The following is a 26,786-nucleotide window of genomic DNA, read 5'->3' as shown; positions in this document are numbered from 1 at the left end:
ACCTGGGGTGCAAAAAATTATGGCTTACAGATGTTCAGAGTTCATGCCATTACTATGGGTCTCCTGTCAAAATATGCCTAGCCAATTAATGAAAACTGGAGTTTGTATTCAGTGCCCAACAAACTCTTGTAACCAATATGTTGCTTCCATATTTCCTTGCAGACAAACTAAAACACTGTCCACAGAATACACAACATTCTTGAATATTAGCAGTGGCAACAGCAGCGAAGTGGAAACCTGTTACTTCAAATATCATTTTGAAAGCCTCCGAGCACCTTTTAATGCATACTTCAACAAGGCTGCAGGTGGCGGCAAAGGTTAAGCTAAGAGTGCACAAATAATTTAAATTTCAAATATGAACCAAAGGCTTTTGTTTCAAATCAGAGCATTTGATTCAATAGTTATGTTCAGTTTTAAGAAAGCATCTCATTATGGCCAGATGTGCAGGCTAAACTACGATTATTAAAGCATGCCCATCATAGAACCTATACTGGCCGCTTGGGTGGTCGTGCCGATTCAACAAGGAACCGTGGGGAGCTTTAACTTACTCTTCATTCAGAAACTGGTCTACTGAATGAATTCTCTTTAATTTCAAGCACAGTCAAACCTTGTCTTAATGTAGTCACATCCGACATAAAATAACTTCGTTTTAGAAACAGTTTAAATTTACCTTGTTTACATGCATGTTTGTTATAGGTTCAGCTGTAGTACTGAATGAAATAAATCTTGATATTATTTACTCCCTTTTCTCTTAAAGGGGCTGACAACCGATTTTTAAGGGCCCAGTTCTTTACAGTGTAAAGAAAAGCTCACCCTCGGTAGTTTTTGCATCTGCAGCAGTTACTTACAAAAGCACATCAACATTCTGTAAGCAGAATTTTTCTATCTGAGCACCGTGTAAAAACAAAAAAAAGAGTCCCTCCTCCATCAATGCTGAGAAGTGAGAGTGATGCCGATAACCCGCCTCCCAAATTGTGAAGGACTTTTTCAAAGCTGTGTCGCTGCGCTGTACTGTGTCGTGTTGCTTTTGGTTTGTCGATGTATATATCACATCCGGATTCGGTGGTGGTTCTCGTCGTTTCCGCACTTTTCCTTGGATTTGCTCCATCGTCCGTGCAAGAGTGGCTCATTTCTTTTTAGGACACCCTCCGTATGACGCAGCATGCTCAGCTCCACAGTTTGCACACCGAGGCTGGGAATGTGACGTACACTCCTTATGCGTATGTGGACCAGCGCATATCTTGCAGCGGATGGGGCCTTTACAATATTTCGCTATATGTCCATGTCTTTGACATCTGAAACATTGAGTAGCCGACCTCATGTATTCCGTCACGGGATAACTGCAGAATCCAAGCGACACTCGGTTTGGTAAAGGGGCGTCCTTAGAGAATTCCAGGATGACCCTGGAAGTACCCGCTCTGCCACTAAGCATTGTAATGTACCAACTAACGACGAGGAATTTGAAAGGTTATGTGCCATTCGAAGACGTGCCGAAAGAAAGGCTCTACGTACTAAGAATATCGAAGACCTCAGAACTTGTCGACGGGCACAAAGACATATACGACGTTACCTCACCAAACTGGACCGAAAAAGGTGGAGGGACTTTTGTGGGACACTGGACATACGACAACCGCTGAGCAAAATATGGCGAGTCGTCAGAAGCATTCGCAAAGAGCCGCAACAGCTTTATCCTTTTATCGCCCTCTCATTACATGAGCGCGCATCCCTGAAAGAGGTGGCAGAGCAGTACTGCAGGCTCCTTTCCAGCAGGGCACAACCTTTCCGGCAAATTGCAAGTCATCAGCCTAGTCCACCTCGAGCTACCCTTCCTGACTTAGAACTACCATTCACCATCGAAGAGCTAACGGCAGCAATCAGCGACGTAAACAAATGATCATCACCTGGCCATGATGGTGTAAGTTATGAAGCGCTCGCAAATCTATGCCACACATCTCGCCTACGCCTTCTGGTGTACTACAACGCCTCATGGATAACTGGGGAGGTTCCTACGGAATGGAAGCTTGCGAAAGTTATTCCTATATTGAAGCCAGGAAAGCAGCCAACAAATTACGCCTCCTTCAGACCCATATCTCTGCTTAGCTGCGTAGGGAAGCTATTCGAAAAAATGATCTACAAACGACTAAATTGGTTCCTGGAAACTACAAAAGTTTACCTCGAGGAAATGAATGGCTTCCGGCAAAATAGGTCCGCAATTGATAACGTCATTGCCTTGGTCTCATCAATTGAAGAGGAATTGGTCTCTGGAAACATACCTACTGCATTATTTTTAGACATTAAGGCAGCATATGATTCGGTCTTTCATAAAGCAATACTTGACGCTTTGGAAACCCTTGGTCTTGGAGGATGGCTTTATGCATGGATTGAGGACTATCTTCAAGGACGGCAACTTTTCATGTGTACTCCAGATGGCCCCACGGCGCTTTATGCCGTCGAGAAGGGAGTGCCACAAGGAGCTGTGTTAAGCCCGGTATTATTTAATTTAGTCCTCATCCATCTGAGAAGAAACCTGCCCCGCAGCGTCAAAATCACCCTGTATGCGGACGACATCTGTATTTGGAGTGCAGCGCATTCCCGCAGTACCACCCAACGACGTCTCCAGAGAGCGCTAGCAAATATATCGGCCTACCTAAATCCAAGGGGTCTGAAATTGTCCCCCGACAAAAGCGTTGCCATGGCTTTCACGCGGAGGTGTATGGAAAAATACCCACTAGCGTTAGGTGGTCGTGCCCTTCCATACGTCAAGACGCAAAGGTTTCTTGGAGTGACGATCGATAGGAACCTCACATGGTCACCCCAAGTAAAAAAACTGAGTGAGAAGATTTCTTCGGCGACGCAGTATTCCGATTTTTAGCCGGATCACAGTGGGGCAGCAACTGTCGATCAATGGTGCTCCTCCATAAGGCCTACGTCGATGGAACACTACGTTATTACCTCCCGATCCTGAAACATGTCTCCCACAAGCAAGAGAAAACTTGAGGCAGCACGAAACAACTGCCTTCGCGTATGTCTTGGCCTTCCGAAGGGGTCGTCCCGCTCAGGAACTGTAGCAGAAGCTGGATGCCTGCCTCTCGAAGTGCTATCTTCACAGGAGACACTTCGGATTCACCTCCGCCACGTCATTCATACGAAGACTCACTTTTTAAAGGATATTTCTAGAACCCGTGCTACATCTAGCTTTGGGCAGGCCGTCGGAAGCATATCTATTTCGATTCCTGCTCAGGCGTCACAAATTATGCCACGAAACATATCACCATGGACACTATCTCCACTGGAAATCGTGCCTTATATACCTGGAATCAGTGCGAAAAAGAAAATGCCTCAAGCAGCGACTTATCAGATAGCTTTGGAATATATGCACAAAGAATACGCAGCCGCAACGCACATGTTCACAGATGGCTCTACAACTCCACATCGTTCATCACGCGGACTTTTTGTTCCCTCTACAGGGCAACGATTTTCGTTTCGTCTTCAGCGAGCGACATCATCTACTTCAGCGGAGCTATATGGCATTAAGGAGGCCCTTGTGTATGTCCTTCGACAGCAGCCGCCAAAGACATGGTGATTTTCACAGATTCAAAAGCAGCCCTACAAAGTATGTGGAACAGGAACAAGCGTTGCAATAATCAACCTGCAGCATTTCACATTGCTTATCTTCACCACAGGGCTAAGATTGCTGGGCATTGCATAAAGTTCCAGTGGATACTTGGCCATGCCGGCATTTCGGGAAATGAAAGAGCGGATGAAGCTGCCAGAAATGGACTCCAATACCACAAGTTCAAAAGAACATTTTTTACAAAAGCCGACGCTTCAAACATGGCAAAAAAATATGCCTATCAAGAAAAAGACCGCATCTGGAATCTGCCGCTTCACCAAGGTAACTTCCTGCGTTACATTGACCCAGAAATGAGACCGAAAATTCCACGACCACTTCCTCGACACTTAGAGACGTTGTACCATCGTCTTCGACTGAACGTGGCATACACGAACAATTATCTGTACCGCATAGGGCTTACCACTAACCCATACTGTAATAACTGTCGCAACCTAGAGACAATTGAGCACATATTACTAGAATGCCCCGCGTACCGCGATGAGAGACAATTTTTTGAGCAACAAATGGACATGATTTGCCACGAACCGTTAACGTTACCGAGCATCTTAGGTCCAATGCCCGGCCTTTCAAAACAGTGACAGGTTTTGGATTTATTGTTCAAATACCTATAAGAAATTGGTCTAATCGGAAAGCTTTAAAAATTGCACCCTTCATAACAAAAGCCTAAATTTACCCGCAATGTCACTTGTAAATATTAGTATCAGATCCACTCGGACATTTCGTATTTATTTTTCTCCTCTTTTTCTCCCACTCTCTTCTGGAATCTTTTAATCTCATTCCCCATCCCTATACAGATTAGCATGCCAGCGGTTATATACGCGCCGGCAAAATTCTCTGTTTTTCCAATAAAGAGCTCTCTCTCTCTCCCCAAATTGTGAATGCCACCCATGGTTTTGCTTTAAAAGGAGTGAGTGCAACTGTGGTTGACCACCTAAATCTTGACCTTTTCAATCCCTTTTGAAGATAACAAGCTGGTACAATAAGTTTGCGTTGTTGTACAGACCTTTCTTATATTTGTACTGAGCTTCTTCCCAAGTACATGCAACGTCACGGCTGGCAGGCCTCTGCCACCATTATTCTGTCAATAGATGAGCCAAGACAACTAATCAAAAATGAAGGCAAAGGCAGTGACACTTTTGTACTCACTACAAACGAAGGCTCATCTGCACATCGTAAGTTAGAAAAACTTATAATAGAAAAGGTGTACTGCATTTCAATACTAATAAACAGACCAGGAACCACATATACTAGTAAGTCAAGTGATAGGTTGCAACTTTTGGTAAAGAATTAAAAATATAAATCCTGCTTAATGAGAAAGTCAGGGCTCGTTTTAGACAACATAATAAGCAATTCTTCCATCAGCGGGGTTATCTCGACTTATGTTCAGAGATGTTGTCTGTCCCTTTAAGTTTCTTTTCTTCTACAACCAAATGCAGAAGAAAGAAACTATGTTCAATTCAATATTCACATCCAGCATTCACCGAATATTAATACTCAATCTGAAAATGCTATTTATAGGGCCCAAAATAACCAAATCATGGCTCCAATGTGCCTTGAAAAGCTGGATTCCCCGCAAGTATATCAAGTGTTAACAGCTGCGAGTACAACTTCTGCAGTGCTTAATAATTGCAGATTTCTCCGTAGAAATTGCACGGTAAAACTTGACCATTTATATATATATATATATATATATATATAAAGTCCGTTTGCATGCAAATTATTTCTTATACACTTGCACTGGGCTCATCATTTGGGATGAGGTTTCATTTCACTATTACAGTGCTGAAAAATCATTGTCATCATCCACAGCTGTGCTAACCACAAATTCAAAACACAAGAATTTGATACGACCAGAATTAAAGGCTTTATTGCATAATTTATACACGGACAACCTCACAGAAAGAGCAGTGTGCAGCAATGGACAGCTGATGAAATTACAGATGAAAGATGAGAATAGGGCATAGACAGAGTTGCCACTGGTCTAAATGTGAAGCCGCATCACTTCTTAAGGAGCATGCTCCGGAAGTCTTCATTGCTGAGGCCCTTACTGCCTTCGGCAGACGAGCCTGACACGTCCATTGGCTGCTCCTGGTTCTGTTCGGGCTTCTTCACCACTGCAGTACTAGATGAACGCTGCTGCACCGCTCTGGGCATCAGTGACACCTGAGTGCGACCGCGGCCTCTCCTATGGCAATAAGACAACAATACAAAACAAACAGGTTCAATGCTTTGCAGAACATAAATGCATAAACAAAAATTTCAGACAATTAGCTTGATTCTCCATAAAGATCCATGGCGTTCTTTCTAGCGTAAGCTAGCCGAGAGTGCGCTTAATTTCTCTTAGCACACAAGTGAGGTGAAATGTGCTGCGGGCAGCATTCTTATTTTTTGTACCGTCGACATCAAAGTTTATGGGCCATGGGATCAGAAAAAATGCTAAATAGTTCCGCAGCCTAGCATTCAGATTTCAAACCTGTATTAGTACAAATATGCAAACAGAATGGTCTTCTGCGACTTTACTGGCGAAGGCTACAAACTGATCTGAAATTTCATGTTTTCTCAGTTCCCACGGTTCATGAACTTTTTGGTGCTGACAGGACATCGCACATAATGATACACAAATTTGTGGAGGCAGTAAACACTTCCTTGCAACTGTCCCAACTCTATCTTTGCACTAAGCCTGTTACCGCCACGGTGCCAGTGAGCTGCTCCATTGACAAATGCCACAAGACATTGGTATGTATCACACTGCAGAATATAACATGTGACATATGTAGAAATTCTTAAAGCCTGAGTGCTGCTCCCTTTGTTGTACGGCTATCAAGGCATCATTACGCCATTCATTCAACTCTAAAAGACATGTAGGCCACCACAACAGTCGGGCATTCCACACACAGTACAGGTACATCGAGCATGTTCGGGGTTAACAGACACCTCAAAAGCAGGACTGTGAACCAGAAGACTGTGAGGCTGCCATGCTTTGTTCTTCTTCCTGTAGCCCTGTGTCTCCATAACACTGTCTAGTAGAAATGATGATGCCACAGTTACCACACCATTAGCAGGATTATCCACTCAACAACTGCTCTAGAAAAAAAAAACATACTTCAAACACTTATTCCCCGAAATTAAACCTTGATTAATTCTCTTATGAAGAGAAAGTGCCATTTTCTTGCACAGTAACTCGTGAAATAAGGGACAGTATATAAAATGTCAATGTTGTAGTGGCCAATGATCAAGTGCAAGAGCACTTTCCAAACAGATACTATTTTCATGCAGTACAGGTGGCAAACGCATTCAGCTGAGGAGATTGTTACTAGATGTGCAGCCGTGCATTTTATAAATTATTGTCACAGTCTCCTACTTTTACGCATCTATTCCAGCTTTGCGACATTCTTTTCTCTGGATCGGTTTGAAAGTACCACAGCATATTCTAACATAGGAACAAATTACGGCAAGCAGAATTTGACTGCTTCAGCCGTAGACTTTATTTTATCATACACTTCGGTAGCACACATTTTATTCTACTAGTTCAGCATTGCCAACTAGCTGGATAACATATCAAAACCCACAAAGTCTAGTGACGCGCCCTAAAAACAGAAACAACAAGAGCTCGAGGAGCCCACAGCAGCTGTTGCTGAAAAAGAAGGAAAGAGAATAACCGAGGGAAGCCGAGTGGCACTCACAGGCCAGTCTCCTTCGGTCCGCCACCCAACGAAGCCACCTGGGATGCGAGGGGGTACTGCGACCCCTGCTGTCCTTCCTCGGCTGCGTCCCATTTGCCCTGCACCTGCTGCCGAGGTCCGCGTGCCGGAGGGTTGCTGATGGCCACCTGGAGCGTCTGATCGCCCATGGACATGCCATCGGTCTGCACTAACGCCACCGTGGCGGAAGTCTGGAGGAGGGAGGCATGAGGGGGGCGAGGCATTGAGAAGCAGCAGCAGCAACCGCAGCTGACTTTTGACTGCTCTGAAGCCAAGCTTCTAGGGACATTCACTACTGGGTCATGCCCCACCAAATGTCCTAACCCGTTCTGTCAACCATCTACGATTTTCTTCAAAAAAAAAAGTAAGACAACTGGTATGACAGGAAAACATTTCCCCCAAAATATTCCAAGTGAGAAAAAAAGGGGGGGGAGGGGTAGGTTCGAGGGCCATTTGAATTTTCTCAAATGGCTCCAAAGCATTTGCAGAAAGAAAAAAAAACTTCACAGGAATCTAGTATTTTTCATATTGCCACAAGGCTTACATTATCACAGTTGGTAGACATGGTTTCTTCATTAGAAAAAAAGAAAACTTTAGGTTTTTTGTTTCTGTGACTAGTTGATAAATATTGCAAAAATATAGCATTTTCTAGAAGCTACATATAAGAAATGCTCGGGTACAAAAACCAAAGAGTACTTTCATACAAATGTGAAAAAAAAAATGTTATACAACTGGTATGACAGGAAAACATTTCCCCCAAAATATTCCAAGTGAGAAAAAAAGGGGGGGGAGGGGGTAGGTTCGAGGGCCATTTGAATTTTCTCAAATGGCTCCAAAGCATTTGCAGAAAAAAAAAAAAAACTTCACAGGAATCTAGTATTTTTCATATTGCCACAAGGCTTACATTATCACAGTTGGTAGACATGGTTTCTTCATTAGAAAAAAAGAAAACTTTAGGTTTTTTGTTTCTGTGACTAGTTGATAAATATTGCAAAAATATAGCATTTTCTAGAAGCTACATATAAGAAATGCTCGGGTACAAAAACCAAAGAGTACTTTCATACAAATGTGAAAAAAAAAAATGTTATCTGCAAAATTTTGATTTGTGCCCCAATCTTGCACATCAGCCACAGGAAACCACACTGAAAACTTTGAAAACACAGCATTTTGGCCTATGTTTAAGAGTTTTAAAAAGAAGCTGTACTGCTTCTTGTAAAAGTCCGGCAAATAGCAGTCTTCACGGAGAAGTATATCAGCTATTTGTACAGAAAGTTTAAAGAGGGTGATTTTTGTTTTAAAGAAGAAAAAGCATTTTCAATTTCAGCCCCAACATACAAAATTTGTCACTTGGGCTTCACCACCCAACTTTATGGTGAGAAATTCAAACTAGAATGCTACACACTGTACTCATACGTTGGTGCGGGATACACTACGTCCAAATTAAAAGTTGAAAGACACAGCTGTGCGGCACATTAATGTGGTTTGGCTCTGAGTTCCTGGTTCCGGTTCCCAGAAAAACTTTTTATACTGCTTGCGAAGAAATGATAAAACGCAAACCTTCCACCGAAAGTGCATTAGGCATTGTGCCCTGCTATTGCTGGTTTCAGTAAGAAAAACCATGCTACAGAGTGTAATCTAACGTTGTCATCATCCATGAAAAGGCTGATTCATGTGCATAACAGTGCACTCAAATGAGAATTCCACACTGCACATGATTCAGGAGAACAATGGGCCTTCATGCAACCAGTGCAAGAGACAAGAGGCTATCCCTGTGAATGCCTGCTTTGCTTCTCCTCGCCCATGCTGCCCTTGTGCACCTCAGGTTTTGCATTTAGCCATGCTGCAAGTTTACGGCATGGCTTGGAACCTGCCAGGCAACAACTTGTCATGGGGAGTCGACGCAGAGGGTAAGTGTGACGGCGCGTGAGGGATGAAAATTTAGGACAGCACAACTGTATAAAGTAATGCAAGCGTGAGAAAACGATGTCTATGGCGTGCATCACATGCTGTATGCCAGTACAACACATGTAGACAGAAGCCACGGTCCAGTAGTCTCTCTGGTTGCAAGAGACGGTGAGCCCAAGAGGCGGTGAGCGAGAATGCACCGTCACCAACTGCTGCCATTGAGAAGGGGTCTCAAGCTCTGGCATTGAATATGGAAAACAATGCAGAGTCCAACATCCGCTATGGAAAATATAGCCCACATCTGGGTCTACAACGGGGCAGGCTGTGAGTCCTACTGCTGAGGCCTTTTCGGGCACAGCTGCAGTGGCGAGATCGTACTGCTCCCAAGCTTCGCTGGGTTGCGTTGCAGCAGCTCGGCTGGTATGACAGCAATGTGAAAGTAGCAGCGGTCGTCTGCTGTGTCTGTATCGACTGGGATAGCGCCGACGGTGCTTTTTGAGCTTGCACCACCACGTGTACAAAGGACGGTGGGTGGGGAGGTTGGATTGCCGAGGGAGTACAGAGTTTTCTGAAAACTTATCAAAACTCCACTCCATTCCCGCCAAGACCAGTAAGCGTGCCCTTCATATTTGTCCCTCTGAGGCTGTTCCTGCAAATGCTTGCTTTACTTCTCCACTTCCTCCTCCTCTCTCTTCATTTCTCCCTGCCCATGCTGCCTTATGCGCTTCATCCTTTACACCAGCAATTATGCTTTCAGTCCTCACAAGAATTATGAGCCTACTGTTATTTCATCACTTTTGGCACATGCTGGGCAAAACAGCAAGATGAAAGAACCCATCAGGACTGCAAGACCAAATGCTCTATCTTATAGTGAAATGATGGCCTATGCAGCACTAACATCAAGCTTCGATTTTACTAGCTACAGTAGAAATATGCAGTCCACTTATAAAAGCATTCACAAAAAGTGAAAAATCTGGTCCCTATAATCATGAAGCTTTTAGAGGATTAGTCCGGCTGCCATTGTCATGCATCTTCTAGCTGTGTTCGAGGAGGTTCTTCAGACACTAGGAGACCTCAAACAACATGCTCCTAATCCCTGCATAGAGGTGCCTGAATGCTGTGCTCACTGTTGCTGAAGCACTGAGTTCCCATGCCTGCATGGTCTGCAACGGAACTATTGTCTTGGAATGCACAAGCACGGAGAGCCCACACCACAGGCTTTCTTCACCTGTCAGTGACCAGACTTGTGGGACATGTCCTCTTGGTGATCTGGCTCTACTGAGAAAGATGCGAATCACCACACTCCCCAGCACTGTTATGCATACAACAGCACTGAAGCACCCCTTCTCTCCAGGTGATTGTGAGAAACCCTATGCCTATAGGAGTGGTTCGTTGTTATAGTATACGGATCGATTGACGCTGCCTTTAAGGAACACATATAACTCACATACAAGTAGCACTTCTCTTTATCCATATCCTGGCAAGATGGTGCATCGTAAAAAGATGCATTTTTCAAGATGGTACAGTCCTACAGCTACCTAAAAGAATAATAATAAAAAATAAAGAGTAAAGATAAAACAAAATAAGACCCCTGCCTTGCGTTAAAATAATTCAATAATGCTGCTAAACTGAAGGATACCTCAAATATGTTCCTCATACAATGGCAGGTCAGCAGACAGGCACCACTCAAACTGCCCTTGAAGTGCACTTACAGCACCCAATTTTTTTTTTATTCGTTGTGTACACGTTTTGGTAGTACCTGCCGACTGCCCAGCCTCGCACACAAGCAATGTTGCTTATGCTGGCTGGATATGTAACTGTGAAGTGGACGAATGTAATAAAGATTATTATTATTATTACTATTATTATTATTATTATATTAATTGTATTGTCAAATGCTGGGCTTACTTGTGTGACCACCTACAATGAGTACAATCACATACCCATTGTGTTTGCTTTGTAGCAATTCGCTATATTATTCTGGGTCTAGCTTTACTGAAAGATGGTTATTGCAAAGAAGAAATTTTATCACTGCATCTGATAAGCTAACATGATAGCACTGTTTCATGAAGATTACTGTTACACGCGGTTAATGCAAAAGTTGATAATGTCGGTGTCACTAATCATAGTATAAGTTGTGTACTAGCCCTTTAACTACTAATAAGAAGTTAAATTGTCATGACAAAGGTTGCACTATCTTCTAATTGTGGCATTGTGTAATACACAATGTTTTTTGCAATTTTTTCAGCAAGAGCAGTAAAAGCACTATGAAATTCCTGGTATGTATATAAAAAAAGTTTAAAGAACAATCCCCACTTTTTATCAACGTTTCTAAATTTTCTGTGGCAGTTGAGGGGTTAAGCAGTGCTACTACTGTTGCCACACAGGCACTTACAATGTTTATTTAAAAATGAACACAGCAGAACATGTAACGCAACGCAGTCTAGCCAACATGTAACCAACACATTCTTGCTAATTGGAGGAATTTAGAGTCTCCAATTTTAGCAACAACCATCAGCTTGAATGAAAGTGTGCAAAGTGCAACAGGTCAAATCCTCTTGATATATTAAAAGCTGACATCACCATCATCAAACTCCCTGAACCACTGAGGCCCACACACACGTGGGATGCCTTCTTCATAAGCTCAATGGGCAACTTCAATAAGCATTTAAAGTACCGTATTTGCATGTATATAATGCGAGTTCTTGTCTTAAATTTCGGGCCTTGGAAGGCGCATCACATTATATTCAGGCTTGTGACACATTTATAATGAATTTTTACAAATATTATTTTCTACAGCGCTGCCACTTCACCTCACATAAAAGTGTATGAGTTGGAAGTTGCCACTGTGAATTTATTGCAGTCTTTCTTCTCTTGATTTGATTTAGAATGCTGTTAGTGATGCATCAATGTAGTCAAGGCGTATTAATTGCAAACCTCGAGCAAGGTGATCAGCACATTGTGCATCAAGCGAGTGATCTTCGAATTCACTCTGCAATCACTGCACAATGCACGAAAGGCTTTGCCATGCTCTATTGTGTCACGGGCATTTCTGAAGTGCTGCCTGTCCAATAACTTTGATGACATGGACTCATGGAGGACGACACAGTTCTCGCCGACAGTGTTAAAGATGCCAGCAAGGATAACACGTAAATTGTGCTTGCACTTATTCTATCACTTCATTTTGCAATGAAAGTTCCCAGTAATAATGAATAAATCCCAGTGGGCATCCACTTTTATATGTCATTTCTTTTTCTTTTTTGTGACATCACTTAGCGCTACCAAGCATTCCGGTGGAAGGAAAACGTACACTTAGTTGGCGACGTGCTGCACACAAATTGCATGGGATGACACTGCATCACACGGCAGCAGCTACAGTGTCAGTGCAACAGTGCCAGTTCTCACTCGGTAACAAACATGCACACACGTGCATTAGAATAAGCCCAACTAGATGTGCACTCTGCAAATTTGCATGCAGATGCAAATTTGTATGTGGAGTAAAACCTCACTATAACGAAATTGAAGGGCAAGCCTAAATTACATTGTTATATCGATTGCTTTGTTTATCCATTATTGCTCTTTCCTGCAATGCATTCCCAATGGGGTGCACAACATTAAGCATGCATAGAAGAACATAGCTTTTCGGCCCACGGAACAGCGTGCGTGATGAAATTTTAACAAACCAGCAAAAACATGTGGCACACAACACGGTGCGCCGACTATGCAGTCAATCCACGCTGATCCACTGGTCGCATGTGCCTTCACTGCGCGAATGAGACCGACAATGAACCTCGCCATGCCAGAGTAGCTGGGCCAACTTATGGCCTCCGAGATTGGACTGGCACAGATGCGACCTCAGAGGCGTCGCAGTGAGAGAGAGGAGTGGATCCACTGGCCCTTTTTGCACTGCCATGTGCAAGCAGTCGCTCGCCATCGTCACTGCGCTTTTCTTTCTCCATGCAGAAAAAGAAGTGCTATGGTGATAATGGGTCACTGCCATGGCCACTGCTTACACACAGCTACACACAATGGTGAGAAACACCACTCTTGCTTGACGGCGTACCCAACGTTGGGGAGCAGTGTTTTTTCTAACTTCCACATCGCCAAATCCCATGGAGAGCAATATATTCAGCATGCAAGGGTCACAGTGGAGTTGCTTCACTGTCGCTTTCCACAGGCACCATGCCAGGCGAGTGGAAGATGGGGAAGGTTACTCCAGTCTACAAATCGGGCAACAAAATTCTCCCCTAAATTACTGCCCCATCTCATTGACAAGTGTTCCCTGCAAGATCATGGAGCATGTAATCTACTCTCCATATTATGAACTTTCTAGACGCTAACAACTTCTTTCATCCTTCACAGCACGGGTTCCGCAGGGGCCGTTCTTGCGAGACCCAGCTTGCACTATTTCTTCATGACGTTCATGCTAATCTTGACCGTAACATACAAACAGACGCCATATTTTTGAATTACGCGAAAGTGTTTGACAAAATAGCTCACCAACGCCTATAACGTCAGTGTATTATCTTTAAATAAAGAATCTTCCTTATTGCTTCTATCCCTTCGTAGCCGCATTGCCACCCTTTCCCTCTTCCACAGGTTCTAGAGGCAGTTCAAAATCGCACCACCAGGTATATTCATTCCACATACTCTTACAACATCAGCGTATCATCTTTAAAAAAAGAATCTTCCTTATTGCTTCTATCCCTTCGTCGCCGCATTGCCACCCTTTCCCTCTTCCACAGGTTCCACTATTTGATGCTCAATCGACCACCATACATTGTTCCCCCAATGCGCCGGTCACGACGCATTGGCCATCCCCAGCAGGTAGCACAACCACATTCACACAAATACATCTTCAGCTTCATTTTTCTACTGAGCATCTAAAGACTGGAATCGCCTTCCTCATCAAATCGCTGCCATCACCTGCTCTTCACAATTTGTTCACGATGTAAGAACCTTTTATCTACAGAATTGAATGCATTATAACACTTGTTTGGATATGTTGTATTCCCACCCCTTACGTAATACCCCTACTACGGGGTCTTTAAGGAAATAAAATGAAATGAAATGAAATTATTTTTTGGTTTCAGAGACAAATCTAGTTCGTTATATCCATTTGCAGGACAATTTTGCTTCATTAGACTGAGGTTTTAAATACATGGACATCTATGTAAATTTCAAGGAGAATTTCACTTCGTTATATCCATTATTTTGTTATAACAAGGTTTCACTGTATTTGCTGGTTAATGCACAGTGCTGTTTAATGCATAGTCATGCCGCATTCCCAACAGGTACATATTAACAAGGTTCCACTTGGATGCTGAATTTACGGATGCTGCATCATGTGATCTTTTCTAATTAACTTTGAATGCACTTCGTTGCTAAGTCATTTGATATAATAGTGGCACCATCTGCCAGGACCATTCCAACTACAGAAGTAGTCTGTTCTTTTTTTTTTTCACTCTGATGTTGCAGCAGACAATCCACATTTCCCATTTATTTTCCAACAGTACGCACAGATGCTGCCTGACTTTTATTCCTATATTCCTTTATTCTGATAATCCATGATGACCATGTATGCTCCAAAGAGTACTCAGAATGTGAATAAACTGCTTATGTTCTTAATGCTCCATTTATATAGCCAAGTTGTTGCTTTGACGAATACAGGTCCCTTTGTTCAAACACTAGCCGCGGGCTGAAGCTCCATCTTCCTGTGGTCCCTTTGCCTTGTTTGTTATGCTCTGTTTGTACTTTCAATAAACTCTGCTTCATAATGTGCAACATAATGACATAAACTTGCTGACACTGTCAATATTAGGATATGAACATTGATACAAATGGGGAAAAGACTGTTCTTTATTTGAAAACTATTTTAAAAGTATATATGATATTCAATTTGATCCGCTTCAGGCAATATTCAATATGTATTTCACTTGCTCTCATAAATTAGTATTTTCACACCCCTAGCTCAATGAAAGCCCATGTCGATATCTTCAGAGGATGAGAATACCTTGATTGTAATATGCATACACATGCAGTTGAAAATCAGTAGTTCAGCCAATCAAAAACAGACACTCTGTAAGAGCACCGAACGTTGTTTCACTGGGAAGCCAATGAGAGCAAAGCGCTGAGCTCCCTTCTTTATGGCGAATGAAGAACGTCTTAGACAAGGAAGGCGGCAGTTCCAACTCACCTCATTGGCATACTCCACATATGCTATTCCTTTTGAGTGACCATTGCGGTATGTGACTAGCCGAACACCTTTCAGTTCACCATACTGTGGGAAAGAAAACAAGCAAGTCATAACTGCCTTTGAAAAGCTGCTTAGAATGCGAGACAGGGTCTAGAAAGAAGCCAAAACACATGCGTCAACACATTTAGCACAGCCCAATGAATGGAACTTGAAGTTGACAACAGCAAACTGGGTGCAAACTGGGTGAGTTGGTACTGGTTCATCTTTAAAAAGAATGTTCTTTGCCTTGTCCTGCTTCCTGAGGTAAACAAGTAACACCTCACCTAGTTTTCTATCATTAAATAAGTAGTGAACAGACATTTTGGGATGGAACCGTATTTTTACAGATTTGTCTCTACCATGTGTTGGCCAATATCAAAGGTGCAAACAATGCTCCAGAATGCTGAACTTCTGCTGCCCACACTGAGTATTGTTAAGCTGCTGTAACCCACAAGCGAGTTCTTAAACAATAGAAAAGTTTCAAGCTAGCTTGCGTAATTTCCGAAATGCAGTTGTCAACATGCTTAAAATCAAGATTACTGTGCAGTTGGTGCACTGGTCCTGCTTTTGCACATTCCTCCCAATCACATTCAGTACACAAAAGCAGCAAGGCGTGAGCTACGCAGCAGCTGCCACTGTAGCAATGCACCGGATGCAATTTCTTTTACCAATTATGCATTGCGGGAAAGCACACTTGACACTTCGTAGAAGTGTTTATTAGACCAGTGTTTTGCAAGCAAAACCCTGGAATATCATATAGATAAGCCTCCTTTGGAGAGTTCTTGTGAAAAATGTGCTCTGGAGGGCTAGGTCATATATGCGAGGTGGTGCCTGCAACAGAGGAAAATCAACTGATGGGATGGAAGCAAGCAGCTATTGACCCACTTCATGAAGGCCTCATCAGAGCACATTTAACTCAGTGACCTTGGAAGTAACTTATCTGCAAGTTCAGTTCAATCAGTGCCAAGCTCAGAGTAGTTTACAGGGGCACATGATCATGCAGTCTAAAGCACTGTCTGTGCCATTAAAAATATTCAAATTATGGCCTTTAACCTTCCAAAGCAACAAATGGGGTATGGAAGATATATCTGGGTGCTTTGGATTAATTTTGGCCAGCTGTGATTCTTTGACATGCACCTAACGCTCACGTGCATGAGCGTTCTTGCCTTCTGCATCCACTGGAATGTGGCTGCAGTAGCTGGGAATCGAACCCCCATCCTAGTGCTCGGCAGCAGAATGACATATGATAGCCACTAAACCAACGTGACAGGTCATCAGCGCCATCTGCTCACAAATTGTGGCTCTCCAGCGGTCTTTATACCTTAATTTCGATTCAACCTAAACCTGCTTGCAACATATTAATAACCCCATGCACCTTAAACTGCAGTTAGAATATACAAACTCATAAACAGAAAATTATAAGTTACCCATACCTTTCCAAAGAGCTCCTCTAATTCTTTCTCAGTTACAGAGAAAGGTATGCCCTTGACGAAAAGCTTGTTCTTTTCCATTCCCGTACGGAACTGTTAGAGGAAAAGAAAAACAATTTTGGTAATCATAGAGCAAGGGTAGAAAGCAATGGCAGGAAACAACACGTGTCCTAGATTACCAAAAATGGAACCACTATATTTCACCCGTTTTTTCAAGCGATTCAAGCTATTTACACCTCCCGATAGTTCCATGATTCTTTCCTATATCTTGGTTTGGATGCATAATTTCTTCAAAGTTCTATTCTTAGAAATAACCAGGGAAAGCCAAGGTTGCTGCATAGTTGACAAAAGGTTAAATGCGTATGTTTTGCATTCTCCCTTGTGTGTTCCCATCATTCCATGTTGTAGTCAAACAGATCTCAAGATAGAGCAAGAATAAAATCCAAGTCACGAGCAAATACACAAGTCACTGTAGGTGTGCAATGCAGGGGGGGGTCTCTGTAAAAGTCTATTTAGTGGACATGTCCATTTCGTCTGCTGCTAAAGTTGTGATTGCTAGGGCTGGGGTATGCGTCAGAAGGAGAAAGGCACACCCAACCAATCAGCACTTCAGCAGCAGATGAAATGGACATGACCACTATACCCTCCCAGGGCTGCATGTTTACAGTTTCTGTAGATCATTGAAGAAATGATGCACACACAAAGGAACCTCAGAAGAAACGAAGAACAAGTGTAAGTCTCCCTTGCTGAATGAATCAACTCGGAAGCTCCTGAAGATAACCCCAGTGACACTGCTATGATCACTCCATGTCGTTTCTCAGTGGTGGATGCTTCGTGTGCTCATGGTTTACTGAGGACAGCTGTTACCAGCACCACCATGCATTTTGTTTAATCAATGATGGTGGTAAACAGACAGCTATGCTGTCCTTGATTGCGTTTTGAATGTAGTTATGGCTGCACGAGCTCTAGCCCATGGCTGATATAGTTTCTTAGAATGACATAGAGGAAAGAGTGGTGCTGCATCACTGATGCATGCAGGAAAACATCAAGAAGTTGGGAGCTTCAAAATAAGCACCTTCCTCAGAGCAACAAGACACCCAGAAGGCATGTCTGGCAAGTGGGGTTAATTCTGGCACAGCAGTTTAGTCTGCTAGAACGTGTGGTGTTTTTGCTGTGTGCTAATACTACAAGTAATTGTTATTAAAACATAAGCTGTTGTGGTCAGGGTGGGCGGTGTTATAAAATGTAAGTAGTATGACCGATTGGCCACCGAATCTGGAAAAAGGGAAAGGTCAGTGCTCACTGTGCACCTGTTTCAAATACTGAACCTCATTGATACAATCCCATTTCGCACAATTTCCCAATGCCAATGTTTGCGATCAAGAACACACAAAAATTGTGCGCGCATGCAGACACAGAACTATTATCATCAGCATTGACTCCAACATTGTTATCTTCTTCCACAGCTGGCCTGTTTGGGCCCCTCGGCGCTACCGCGCGAACACGCTCGTGCCACTTCTCCCTCGCTCGTCGTTATTAATTAATAATTAATTAAAAACACAATGACATAACCAATTTTACAGCAAAGCTGTTAAGAGCTAGTTCTCCCAGGACCATGTCCGCGTGTAGGCACAAAACTCACCACACGCAAGCTGATCCCGAAGATAGTGCAATACTGGGCCGACCCGTGACAAAGGTGACGCAGGCATTAAGCTCTAATCATACGAGGCCCGATCTCAAAGATAGTATAATGCTGGGTCGACCCACGGCGGAAATAAAGCAGACGTTAAGCATTACCTATACACGGGTCAATCCAGAGGATAGAGCAATACCTGGCGGACCCGCGGTGGGGGTGAAGCAGACGTTAAGCCCTCCCCATACGTGGGCCGATCCTGAAGATAGTGCAATGCCGGGCCATCCCCCGGCAGAGGTGATGCAGGCATTAAGCACTCCCCATACACAGGCCGATCCCAAAGATAGTGCAATCAATGCCAGGCCGTCTCGCGGCGGAGGTGCAGTTCGCCATTAAGGGGCCCACATGCACAGCTTCGCTGGTCATGCTTCTTCACAGAGTGGAAGGGCACCGAGTTTTTTCTCTTTATTTGCCGGTTGATCCATTCCCGGAAAACACGATCTTTCGGCACTAACGTTCATTACATCACCAAAGAGCAGTCATGTGATACGTTTTCCGGCCGCTACACTCTATTCCATACATAGCAGTTAACGCTGTGAAGGCTAAAGAGACTTCTTGCAGACGCTTCATTTGCACTTGGATATAGCTCGATGTTTTTTGACCGCAATTGTGCACAACTGCTTTTCATATAGACTCAGTAAATGAATTACGTTTTAATCCTTGAAAACAAACACAATGTGGTATACGGCTGCTAAGGCTTTGTTCTAGATCCTTTTTTATTTTTGTTGTTCTTTTCAGGCTTTTTATTTGCAACTCGTTGTGACAGCCTTCTGTGCATGCTCGTGCGAGCGAACGCTGTAGGGGCGCAGCGAAGCATGGATGGAACGGCCAGCGAACACAGATGGAACGCATGGGGCGATAACTTTTCTTGGCCGAACTTCTTGCATAGCTTCCACAGTGTTGACTGCTATGTATGGAACAAAGTATAGATGCCACGTAAATGAAAAAAAGACGTGAGATGCCGAACAGTAGCCACTTGCCATGGTAGCTCCCCTGCAGTACTCGCCCATCTGTGTCACGTGAGAACACTGACGCGCACTTTCCTATTTCGGTAACTAGAGGTGTCCTTGCAGGTCATCCCGCACCACATTCACAGCTATAGCAGCCAGCCCCATTGCCATAACCATATTCACTAATCTGTGCCACAGCATGTGTGACATAGTGCCACTGGAAGCGTGCTGCATGCTTTTAATGGGCTACAACAAAAATATGTCACCATTCCCTGCTGCAGGGGATGCGAAGTGAGCGCCTCATTTTGCTCTGGTAGCATTGTATCTGGCGTTGCCCACCAGCTTAATTTCATTCTGGTTTCCCGTCGCCGTCTTAAACACTAACTACACAATAGAAAAACAACAATGCGTATCATCTTGGGCTGCTCAGGCCCCATCAGCTCACTGTGCGTCGGCGTCTGGCGCCGCAACAATTTGTGTCAAGTGAGCACGTCAAAACTTCCCGTCAAAATTCTCCGGCTGAAAAAGCTACTGACCTAGGTTGAACCTCAGGAGTGCAAAAGAAAGCTTGCCAAAGCTGCCTGCAGAAATGACCACAGGCGTCTCAGGCCGCTTGAGCCCCACCAGGTTGGTGCATGTCGGCGTCTTGTGCAGCAACGATTCGCACAACACTTTGCGCTACATAGATGTCAGCTACACTTGGGTCTGCTAAATTGTTTAGTGACTTCGGACCATACATTTTCCTGGTTAGTACGTTTTCTCTTGCATTTATCTTTTTCTAAGACGTGAACAAAGTTCTACTGTACATGTTTTACTTTTTGTCACTTACTTGTAACGTTAGAAGTCACCAAACATAAAGGCAAGATATACTGTGGGAGAACTGAAACCTGTTAGAAAAACTTCATTCTAAGAACCCTTTATTTGCAGAGCAATGACTGAGCTTTAGGCCAAGCCGCATTCAAGACAAGCCAAACTTTCCACGAACTGACATTTCTATGGTGTGACGGCAATGTTTAAGAAACTCACGTATATTTTTCTATAGGTAGTACTGTTAAAAAATCAGAACTGGCTCTCTATCCAGCAGCAGTCGGGGCCTAGCCAGAGGGGGGGGGGTGAGGGCTTATGGGGCTTCAGCTCCCCTCCCCCTAAATTTTTTCATGCTGTCCACGGACGGGCAACCAAAGCAAACCCCGGCACCAAAAATCGTTCTAGATTTTGTCTAGAATGTCTTTTTCACGCTCAAAAAGACATTTCACCGCGAACATTGCGAACTCAGGCTGGATTTCGCGGCAAAGCCCATGCGCTGGCAGTCACATAACACAAGGAGCCTCATCCGAGCAGAAAGTTTCAAGGGCGTTTTGATGGCGAACGGGCTCGCTGCAGCATTTCGCGAAGGCCACAGAATCTACGGAGCGCATGGATGTCAATTCCGAAACCCCCCCCCCCCCCTCATTATGGGTATAAAGTTCTCATAAACTTTTGATGTGAGAGGTGCATTGGACATTTCCAAAGTTGTGCTTTAGATTTGCAATTGCGGAACTTAGTGGGTTTAATGTTGTTATGAACATTTGACACAAAGGTGCATTGACTTTTCTAAAGTCTTACATTAGAACATACAACGAGACAAGTCAAATCAACACACTATGAGACAAGTTAAAGCACGCAGCAAGGTCCGACGAAGGGTTGTCATGGTTCATTTGTGCCGTTACGTCACACACAAAAATATCAACATTTTTTTTTCACCTACGCCAAAGCATCCTTGTCAAGACACTAAAGCCAGTCAAGGTAACTACATTCTTATTTTTTTCTACTTTGACTTTTATTCCTCAGGACACATTGAGTCTCTTCAACTTTCTTGTTCTCGTACCCGTTGGCTGCCAGAGCCAGCCAGAGTGCATGCATTTTTCTCGTGTTGCCCCGACCACCGCGCGGCACACTTTGGTGTGCGTTCGGTGGCTGAATGAATTTTTGCCTGGCAGAGTTTTGGGCGCTTTCTGGCTAGCAGATGAGAAGAAGAAACAATGGTCACTCGCCGCCATCACTGTGGGGACTCGATGGATTGCACCGTTTTCGCTTGAGCGCAACCTCTCCGGAAAGTCTTGTCTTGCCAGTGTAGGATGCCGAGCAATATGCATATGGTTCTCGGTGGACCAAGCGTCTAGGATTTTCTTCAATATTACTTCGGTAGCCACATTAGGTGCCCAAAGTAGGCATCCGATTGTGGCCAACATGCTTTCCTTTGCGTTTTTTCATTTCTGTGCCCCTGCCTGTTGTTGTGGCGCAGCAAATTGTCGCATGGTGGAAGTTTGATTTTGTTACTTCTTCATTTGCGGAAAGTAATGGGCCACGGGACGCTTCAGTTGCCGGATAGTCTTATTATATAGTATTGCGATAGCAATTATACAGACACTCCAGGCGCATTCCTGCTGTCGCCGTTGCCCTCATGTTTCGTATAAAGTCTAAGGGCGATAACATCGTGACCGCGCGCCGCATGCTGTATGTGCGAGTGAAAGCGTGGAGGGGGGGAAGGGAATGGGTGAGCTGGCGATGGTGGCTCAGTCTCGTGTGCGCAAAGGAGAAAAACGGGGAGCAAGCGCGCCGCGTTCTGTCATGCACGATACATAGAGGGCAGTGGATGGAATAGGAGCGGGATCTAGGATTCTGTGAATCTGTGATTGCGCAACATGTTTATTTGCCTTGTTTGATGCATTATATACACTGGCTTTTCTTTAGATACGTAGATTTATTGGAGACTTATAAGTATACTAATTAAATATCTTGTTGCGAGGTTTTGTGTATACATGCAGTGAACTTTGTTTCCAGTGACACTTTTTTGCCCTCTATCAAGCTGTATTTTCGCATTTGTACATTACATTGTATCTTTGCATTTCTAATGTACGAGGGCGAGTCTAATGAAAGTGAGCCTACTCACCCCGCGCAATAACAGTTCGGTTCATTATTTGCGAGGCAAGCGCATAGTACACAGGCATCCCTCATTTACAAGAGCGACACGCAGGTGTGAGGATAAATGTTTTTTAATGCTCTCACACACTTGGTTGAACATGGTTGCGTGAGGTAATGGATGCTTCAGAAGTTGAGCAGCGTGGTGCCGTGAGGTTTTTGACAACTGATGGAGTTTCCCAAAAAGAAATTAGTCGCCGTATGACTGCTGTGTGCGTTGAACATTGTATTTTATTGGCCACTGTGAAGCGTTGGTGGAAACGGTTGAAAGAAGGACGTGAAAGTTGCAAAGACGATCCAAGACCCGGCTAAAGCCATCATGCAATCACCCCCTAAAATATTGCAAAGGTTGATGAGCTGATGAGACAAGAACGGAGGGTAAGCATCGATGAGCTGGCAGAGCGTGTGGACATCAGTCGCGGTTCGGTTCACGCCATAATTCATGAACATCTCAGTTATCGGCTCTTGTGTGCGGAATGGATGCACAAGATTTTGATCCACCGCCAGAAGACGGAGAAGTTTGGCGCTGCCTTCACTTATCTGATCTGGTATCACAATGAGGGCGGCGACTTCTTGTCTGCAATTGTGATCGGGGACGAACCATGGTGCCACTACTACGAGCCTGAAACACGACGGCAAAGCTTACAGTGGGAACATTCGAATTCAGCACCCCCAAGAAAGCAAAGGCTGTCATTTCTGCCGGAAAGGTGTTGCTGGCTTCTTTTTCGATCGTCAGAGGCCATTACTGATCAAATTTGCTAAATCTTGAGTGACTATCAATTGTTTCCAATATTGTGAAACGCCGGATCGGCTGTGTGTCGCAATCAAGAACAAACAAAGTGGAAAATTGTCGAATAGGGTCATCTTGTTCCACGGCAATGCCCGTCCCCAGGTCGCTGATGTGGTTAACACAAAACTGGCAAAGTTCAAGTGGGAAACGTTGCAGCACCCGCCATACAGCCCAGACCTGTTGCCTTGCGACTTCCAGATTTTGGGGCAATTGAGAAAACAGCTCTAGGGAACCAGATTCGTGTCGGAGGATGATGTGAAAGAGTCAGTGGCAGACTTTTTGAAGCAGCAACCCAAGGAGACGGGAAGCACGTGACTCGTTAGTCAGTGGGACAAATGTCTAAATGCTCATGGAGACTACATTTAAATAAAGTACTCCGTTTGTTATATATTCACAATGGCTCACTTTCATTTGACTGACCCTCATACATATTATAAAGCTCCTGCTTCTTATACGTGCTCTCTGTTGCGACTATAATTTCGGTGCAATTCCTCAGAATACACGACCGGTCACAGCTGCTCCTGCGCAATACATTGGAACAAAGGACAGCATCATTGAGAAAATACTTGCATACCTGCCAACCTGGCGAGGTAAAAAATCGGGAGACTTTTTACTCGTGCCGATGGGGGGGGGGGGGGGGGGGGGGTGTTCGTTCAAACTTTCAGGCAGTGTTCGATGAGTCCTTTTGCAGGGACCTTGCAGTGGCAGACTTTGCTCACTTCAAAAATTCATCGGAGTAGCTTTGCTCAAAACCTGGTCCAGACTGACAGCCCTTCAGTAGCAGCAGGTGTTGGAGAGTTGTGTTGCATATTGACGAGCGGAATTCCGTCCTAGTTTCTCACGCCGCGCTAAATATCCTCTCACACTCTGTGTTGCTATGCAGTATCACGTGTAAATCCAGCATCACCTTAGCAACTCGGTGAAACAATTTTTTCTATCAGTGTTTTCATTTTTCCAACCATAGAACACTGCACGTCCCACCTTTCTTCATTCATAATGTCTTCTGGAAGACTGTACGCCTGTAGTGCGGCAAACTCAGCTTCAAGAGCATCTAAAGCGTCTTTAGCAGATTTGTTGGAATATCGGGGCAGCAGCTGAGGGAAACTCTGAATAAAGAAACGAAGACTCGAGAGCAATTCCTATGAAATAAAATTCAGGTTGGCCACCTCCGCATTCTTTAGAGTTGCGTTTCAAAGTTGCGTCCACATCCATAGCACTTCGCCTCATTGCATTTCGGAAACATTTTCTGTAGAAGAGGCCCAACGTGGTCGCTGACACTACAGCATAGGTTGTGTTCGACAAGGAATCCCGTATACAGGCACTCCACACATATGACACTGTTGTTGCGCTTGTTCCGAAGACAGCTCACTATGTTGCCTTGCTGCTCAGTGGTGTGAACATAGCTTTGATGCTTCGCTGTGGAAACGTGCAGTTTCAGGTCGCCTTTGCACTGTGAGACCCACTGGCATCGCATCCACACATTGTACACAATGCAATATGTTCTCCTTTTCTTTATGTTAAAAAGCACGAAAATTCAGAAGTATAAGATCGCAAAAACTTCTGCAGATACCTTTTCTTGGGCTTTGATAATGCCATGGCATCAAGCACACGAAGATTCTAACTTTACACACTGCACTGCACACCAAAACGGCCTAGCCAGCACTAATCATACACACGAGCAGCAGCAACAAGATGCCCCATGTAGAAAGACACACATGAAATGCAAGAACTGCATTGGCTTTGGTCGGCATACTAGGCACGGTAGTTGGCTGCTTAGTCGATGATACCGATGTTGCTACCGATGATACCCCCCACCCGAAAGAAAATCCTGGGTACGTGCCTGGCACCAATACAAGGCGGTGGACACAGGAAGCATTGAGTGACAAAATGTCGTGTGTGTGTGTGTGTGTGCGCGCACGCGCAGTATATTACAGTACATATACTGCATGTGTATTGTAATTGAAAACTTCATATAATTTAAAGTATTTTACACTGTTCATCACTGATTCAGAGTGAACTGATCAATACATGAACTCTGTTGTACTCACCTTGAACTGGTTTCGTTCATTGCACTTAGACACAAAGACAGGCCGGCCATTGACGGGAGTGCGGTCCCTTTTCAGAGCTGCCTCCACATTTTGCTAGAAGAGGGTAACAAAGCAATACAAGCTGCTCTTTTTTATTGTTCATTGTATTCATTGAAGAAACACTAAATGATCCATGAAATTATTTTAGACTTGCACAGTGGTCATTAGAAACTAATAACTATATTTGCATGTCTATGACAGAAAAGGAAAGATAGTTTATTAGAGGAGCAAGAAAAGGTTGTACATATCTTTCAAAATGTTATGCCCAAGACATGCCACCAATAGTGTCAGCATGACACTGCAGACAATGTGGTATTTCCTTGTAGCAATTCAGCCATGTTCAAGCAATAAATTTTCTTGAAAGCTGTCAGGCTGAGTATTTACTTTCAAATGCATAATCCTGCTTTTATGGCTACAATGACTCATTAAACAGTTGGGAAGCCACTCAAATTGTCCCAACAGAATGGTGTGGAAAAGCAGCACCGCTAAGATTTTCTAGAGAAGAAAATTCAATAGGATGTTTTGTGCATGTTGAAGTGCACTATAAATCATCATCATCATCACCACCCCTATCAGCCCATTTTATGTCCACTTCAGCACGAAGGCCTCTCCCTGCTATCTCCAATTACCCCTGTCCTGCGCCAACTGATTCCAACTAGCACCTGTGAATTTCCTCATTTCATCGCCCCACCAAGTCTTCTGCTGTAACACTTTTTTAATCAGTGGCTTAAGGATCACAAGCTGTTTTTAGGCTTGTCTTGCACAAAGTGTACAAATGGTTTATAGGATGCTAGTATTATCCCTATATAGAGTATATTTGCCAAAAGAAATTGAACACTACCATGTGTGTGAAGACCAGGTAGCCAAATCCCTTTGATCTGCCCTTGTAGTCTCGGACGAGACGCAGTTCTTCAATTTCACCAACCTGTAATTTTTGCAAGAGAGAAACAGTGAATAAATAAATAAAACTGCAGAATTAGCCCCACGTGGAATCTGAAGCAAAAAATGTGCATACAACCATTGCTGAGACATGCCCCACCCCGTAAAAATGTTGTTCACACATTTCGGTGCAAGTAGAGGCCGTCATCTTAACTTCAGCAGCACTTTCCCTTTAACATGGCAGGACCACTGGGACCACTGGAAGATCTAGAGGGGCATGGCACTTTTGAACTGACAAAATTGCATGTGCAGTGAGCACTCCCCTGCCCCCTTTACTTTTTTTGGTGAGGGCCCTTCACCCTGCCCATTGATGGGCAAGATAGACCCCCATAGTCATCATCATCAGCCTATTAATGTGACAAGCATTCTTTGGGGATGTTACATTTCAGGAGCATCACTTGTGCCTTTCATTTACATGTAGACTTATGTGGAGACTTTGGAGGTATTAAGTTCAATGACCT

General features: G+C 43.9%; 1 protein-coding gene across 2 annotated transcripts in view; it reads right to left on the bottom strand.

Annotated features, from left to right (window-relative positions):
- Positions 1–5,474: 5,474 nt before the first annotated feature.
- LOC142576334 (spliceosome associated factor 3, U4/U6 recycling protein-like) overlaps positions 5,475–26,786 on the bottom strand; it is a 101,692-nt gene continuing 80,380 nt past the window's right edge. For both annotated transcript variants that reach the window (XM_075686425.1, XM_075686426.1), the window contains exons 18-23: positions 26,228–26,311; positions 25,348–25,440; positions 16,909–16,998; positions 15,437–15,520; positions 7,318–7,526; positions 5,475–5,819 (exon numbers count right to left, since the gene is read on the bottom strand). In XM_075686425.1, the coding sequence (XP_075542540.1) occupies positions 5,633–5,819; positions 7,318–7,526; positions 15,437–15,520; positions 16,909–16,998; positions 25,348–25,440; positions 26,228–26,311 (747 nt within the window). In that variant the 3' untranslated portion in view covers positions 5,475–5,632. The remainder of the gene's footprint in view (positions 5,820–7,317; positions 7,527–15,436; positions 15,521–16,908; positions 16,999–25,347; positions 25,441–26,227; positions 26,312–26,786) is intronic.

The sequence above is a fragment of the Dermacentor variabilis genome, chromosome 3, assembly GCF_050947875.1.
Source record: "Dermacentor variabilis isolate Ectoservices chromosome 3, ASM5094787v1, whole genome shotgun sequence".
Lineage (NCBI taxonomy): Eukaryota > Metazoa > Arthropoda > Arachnida > Ixodida > Ixodidae > Dermacentor > Dermacentor variabilis.
Note: the sequence above shows the minus strand (reverse complement) of the source record. Positions and strands in the feature narration are given on the sequence as shown.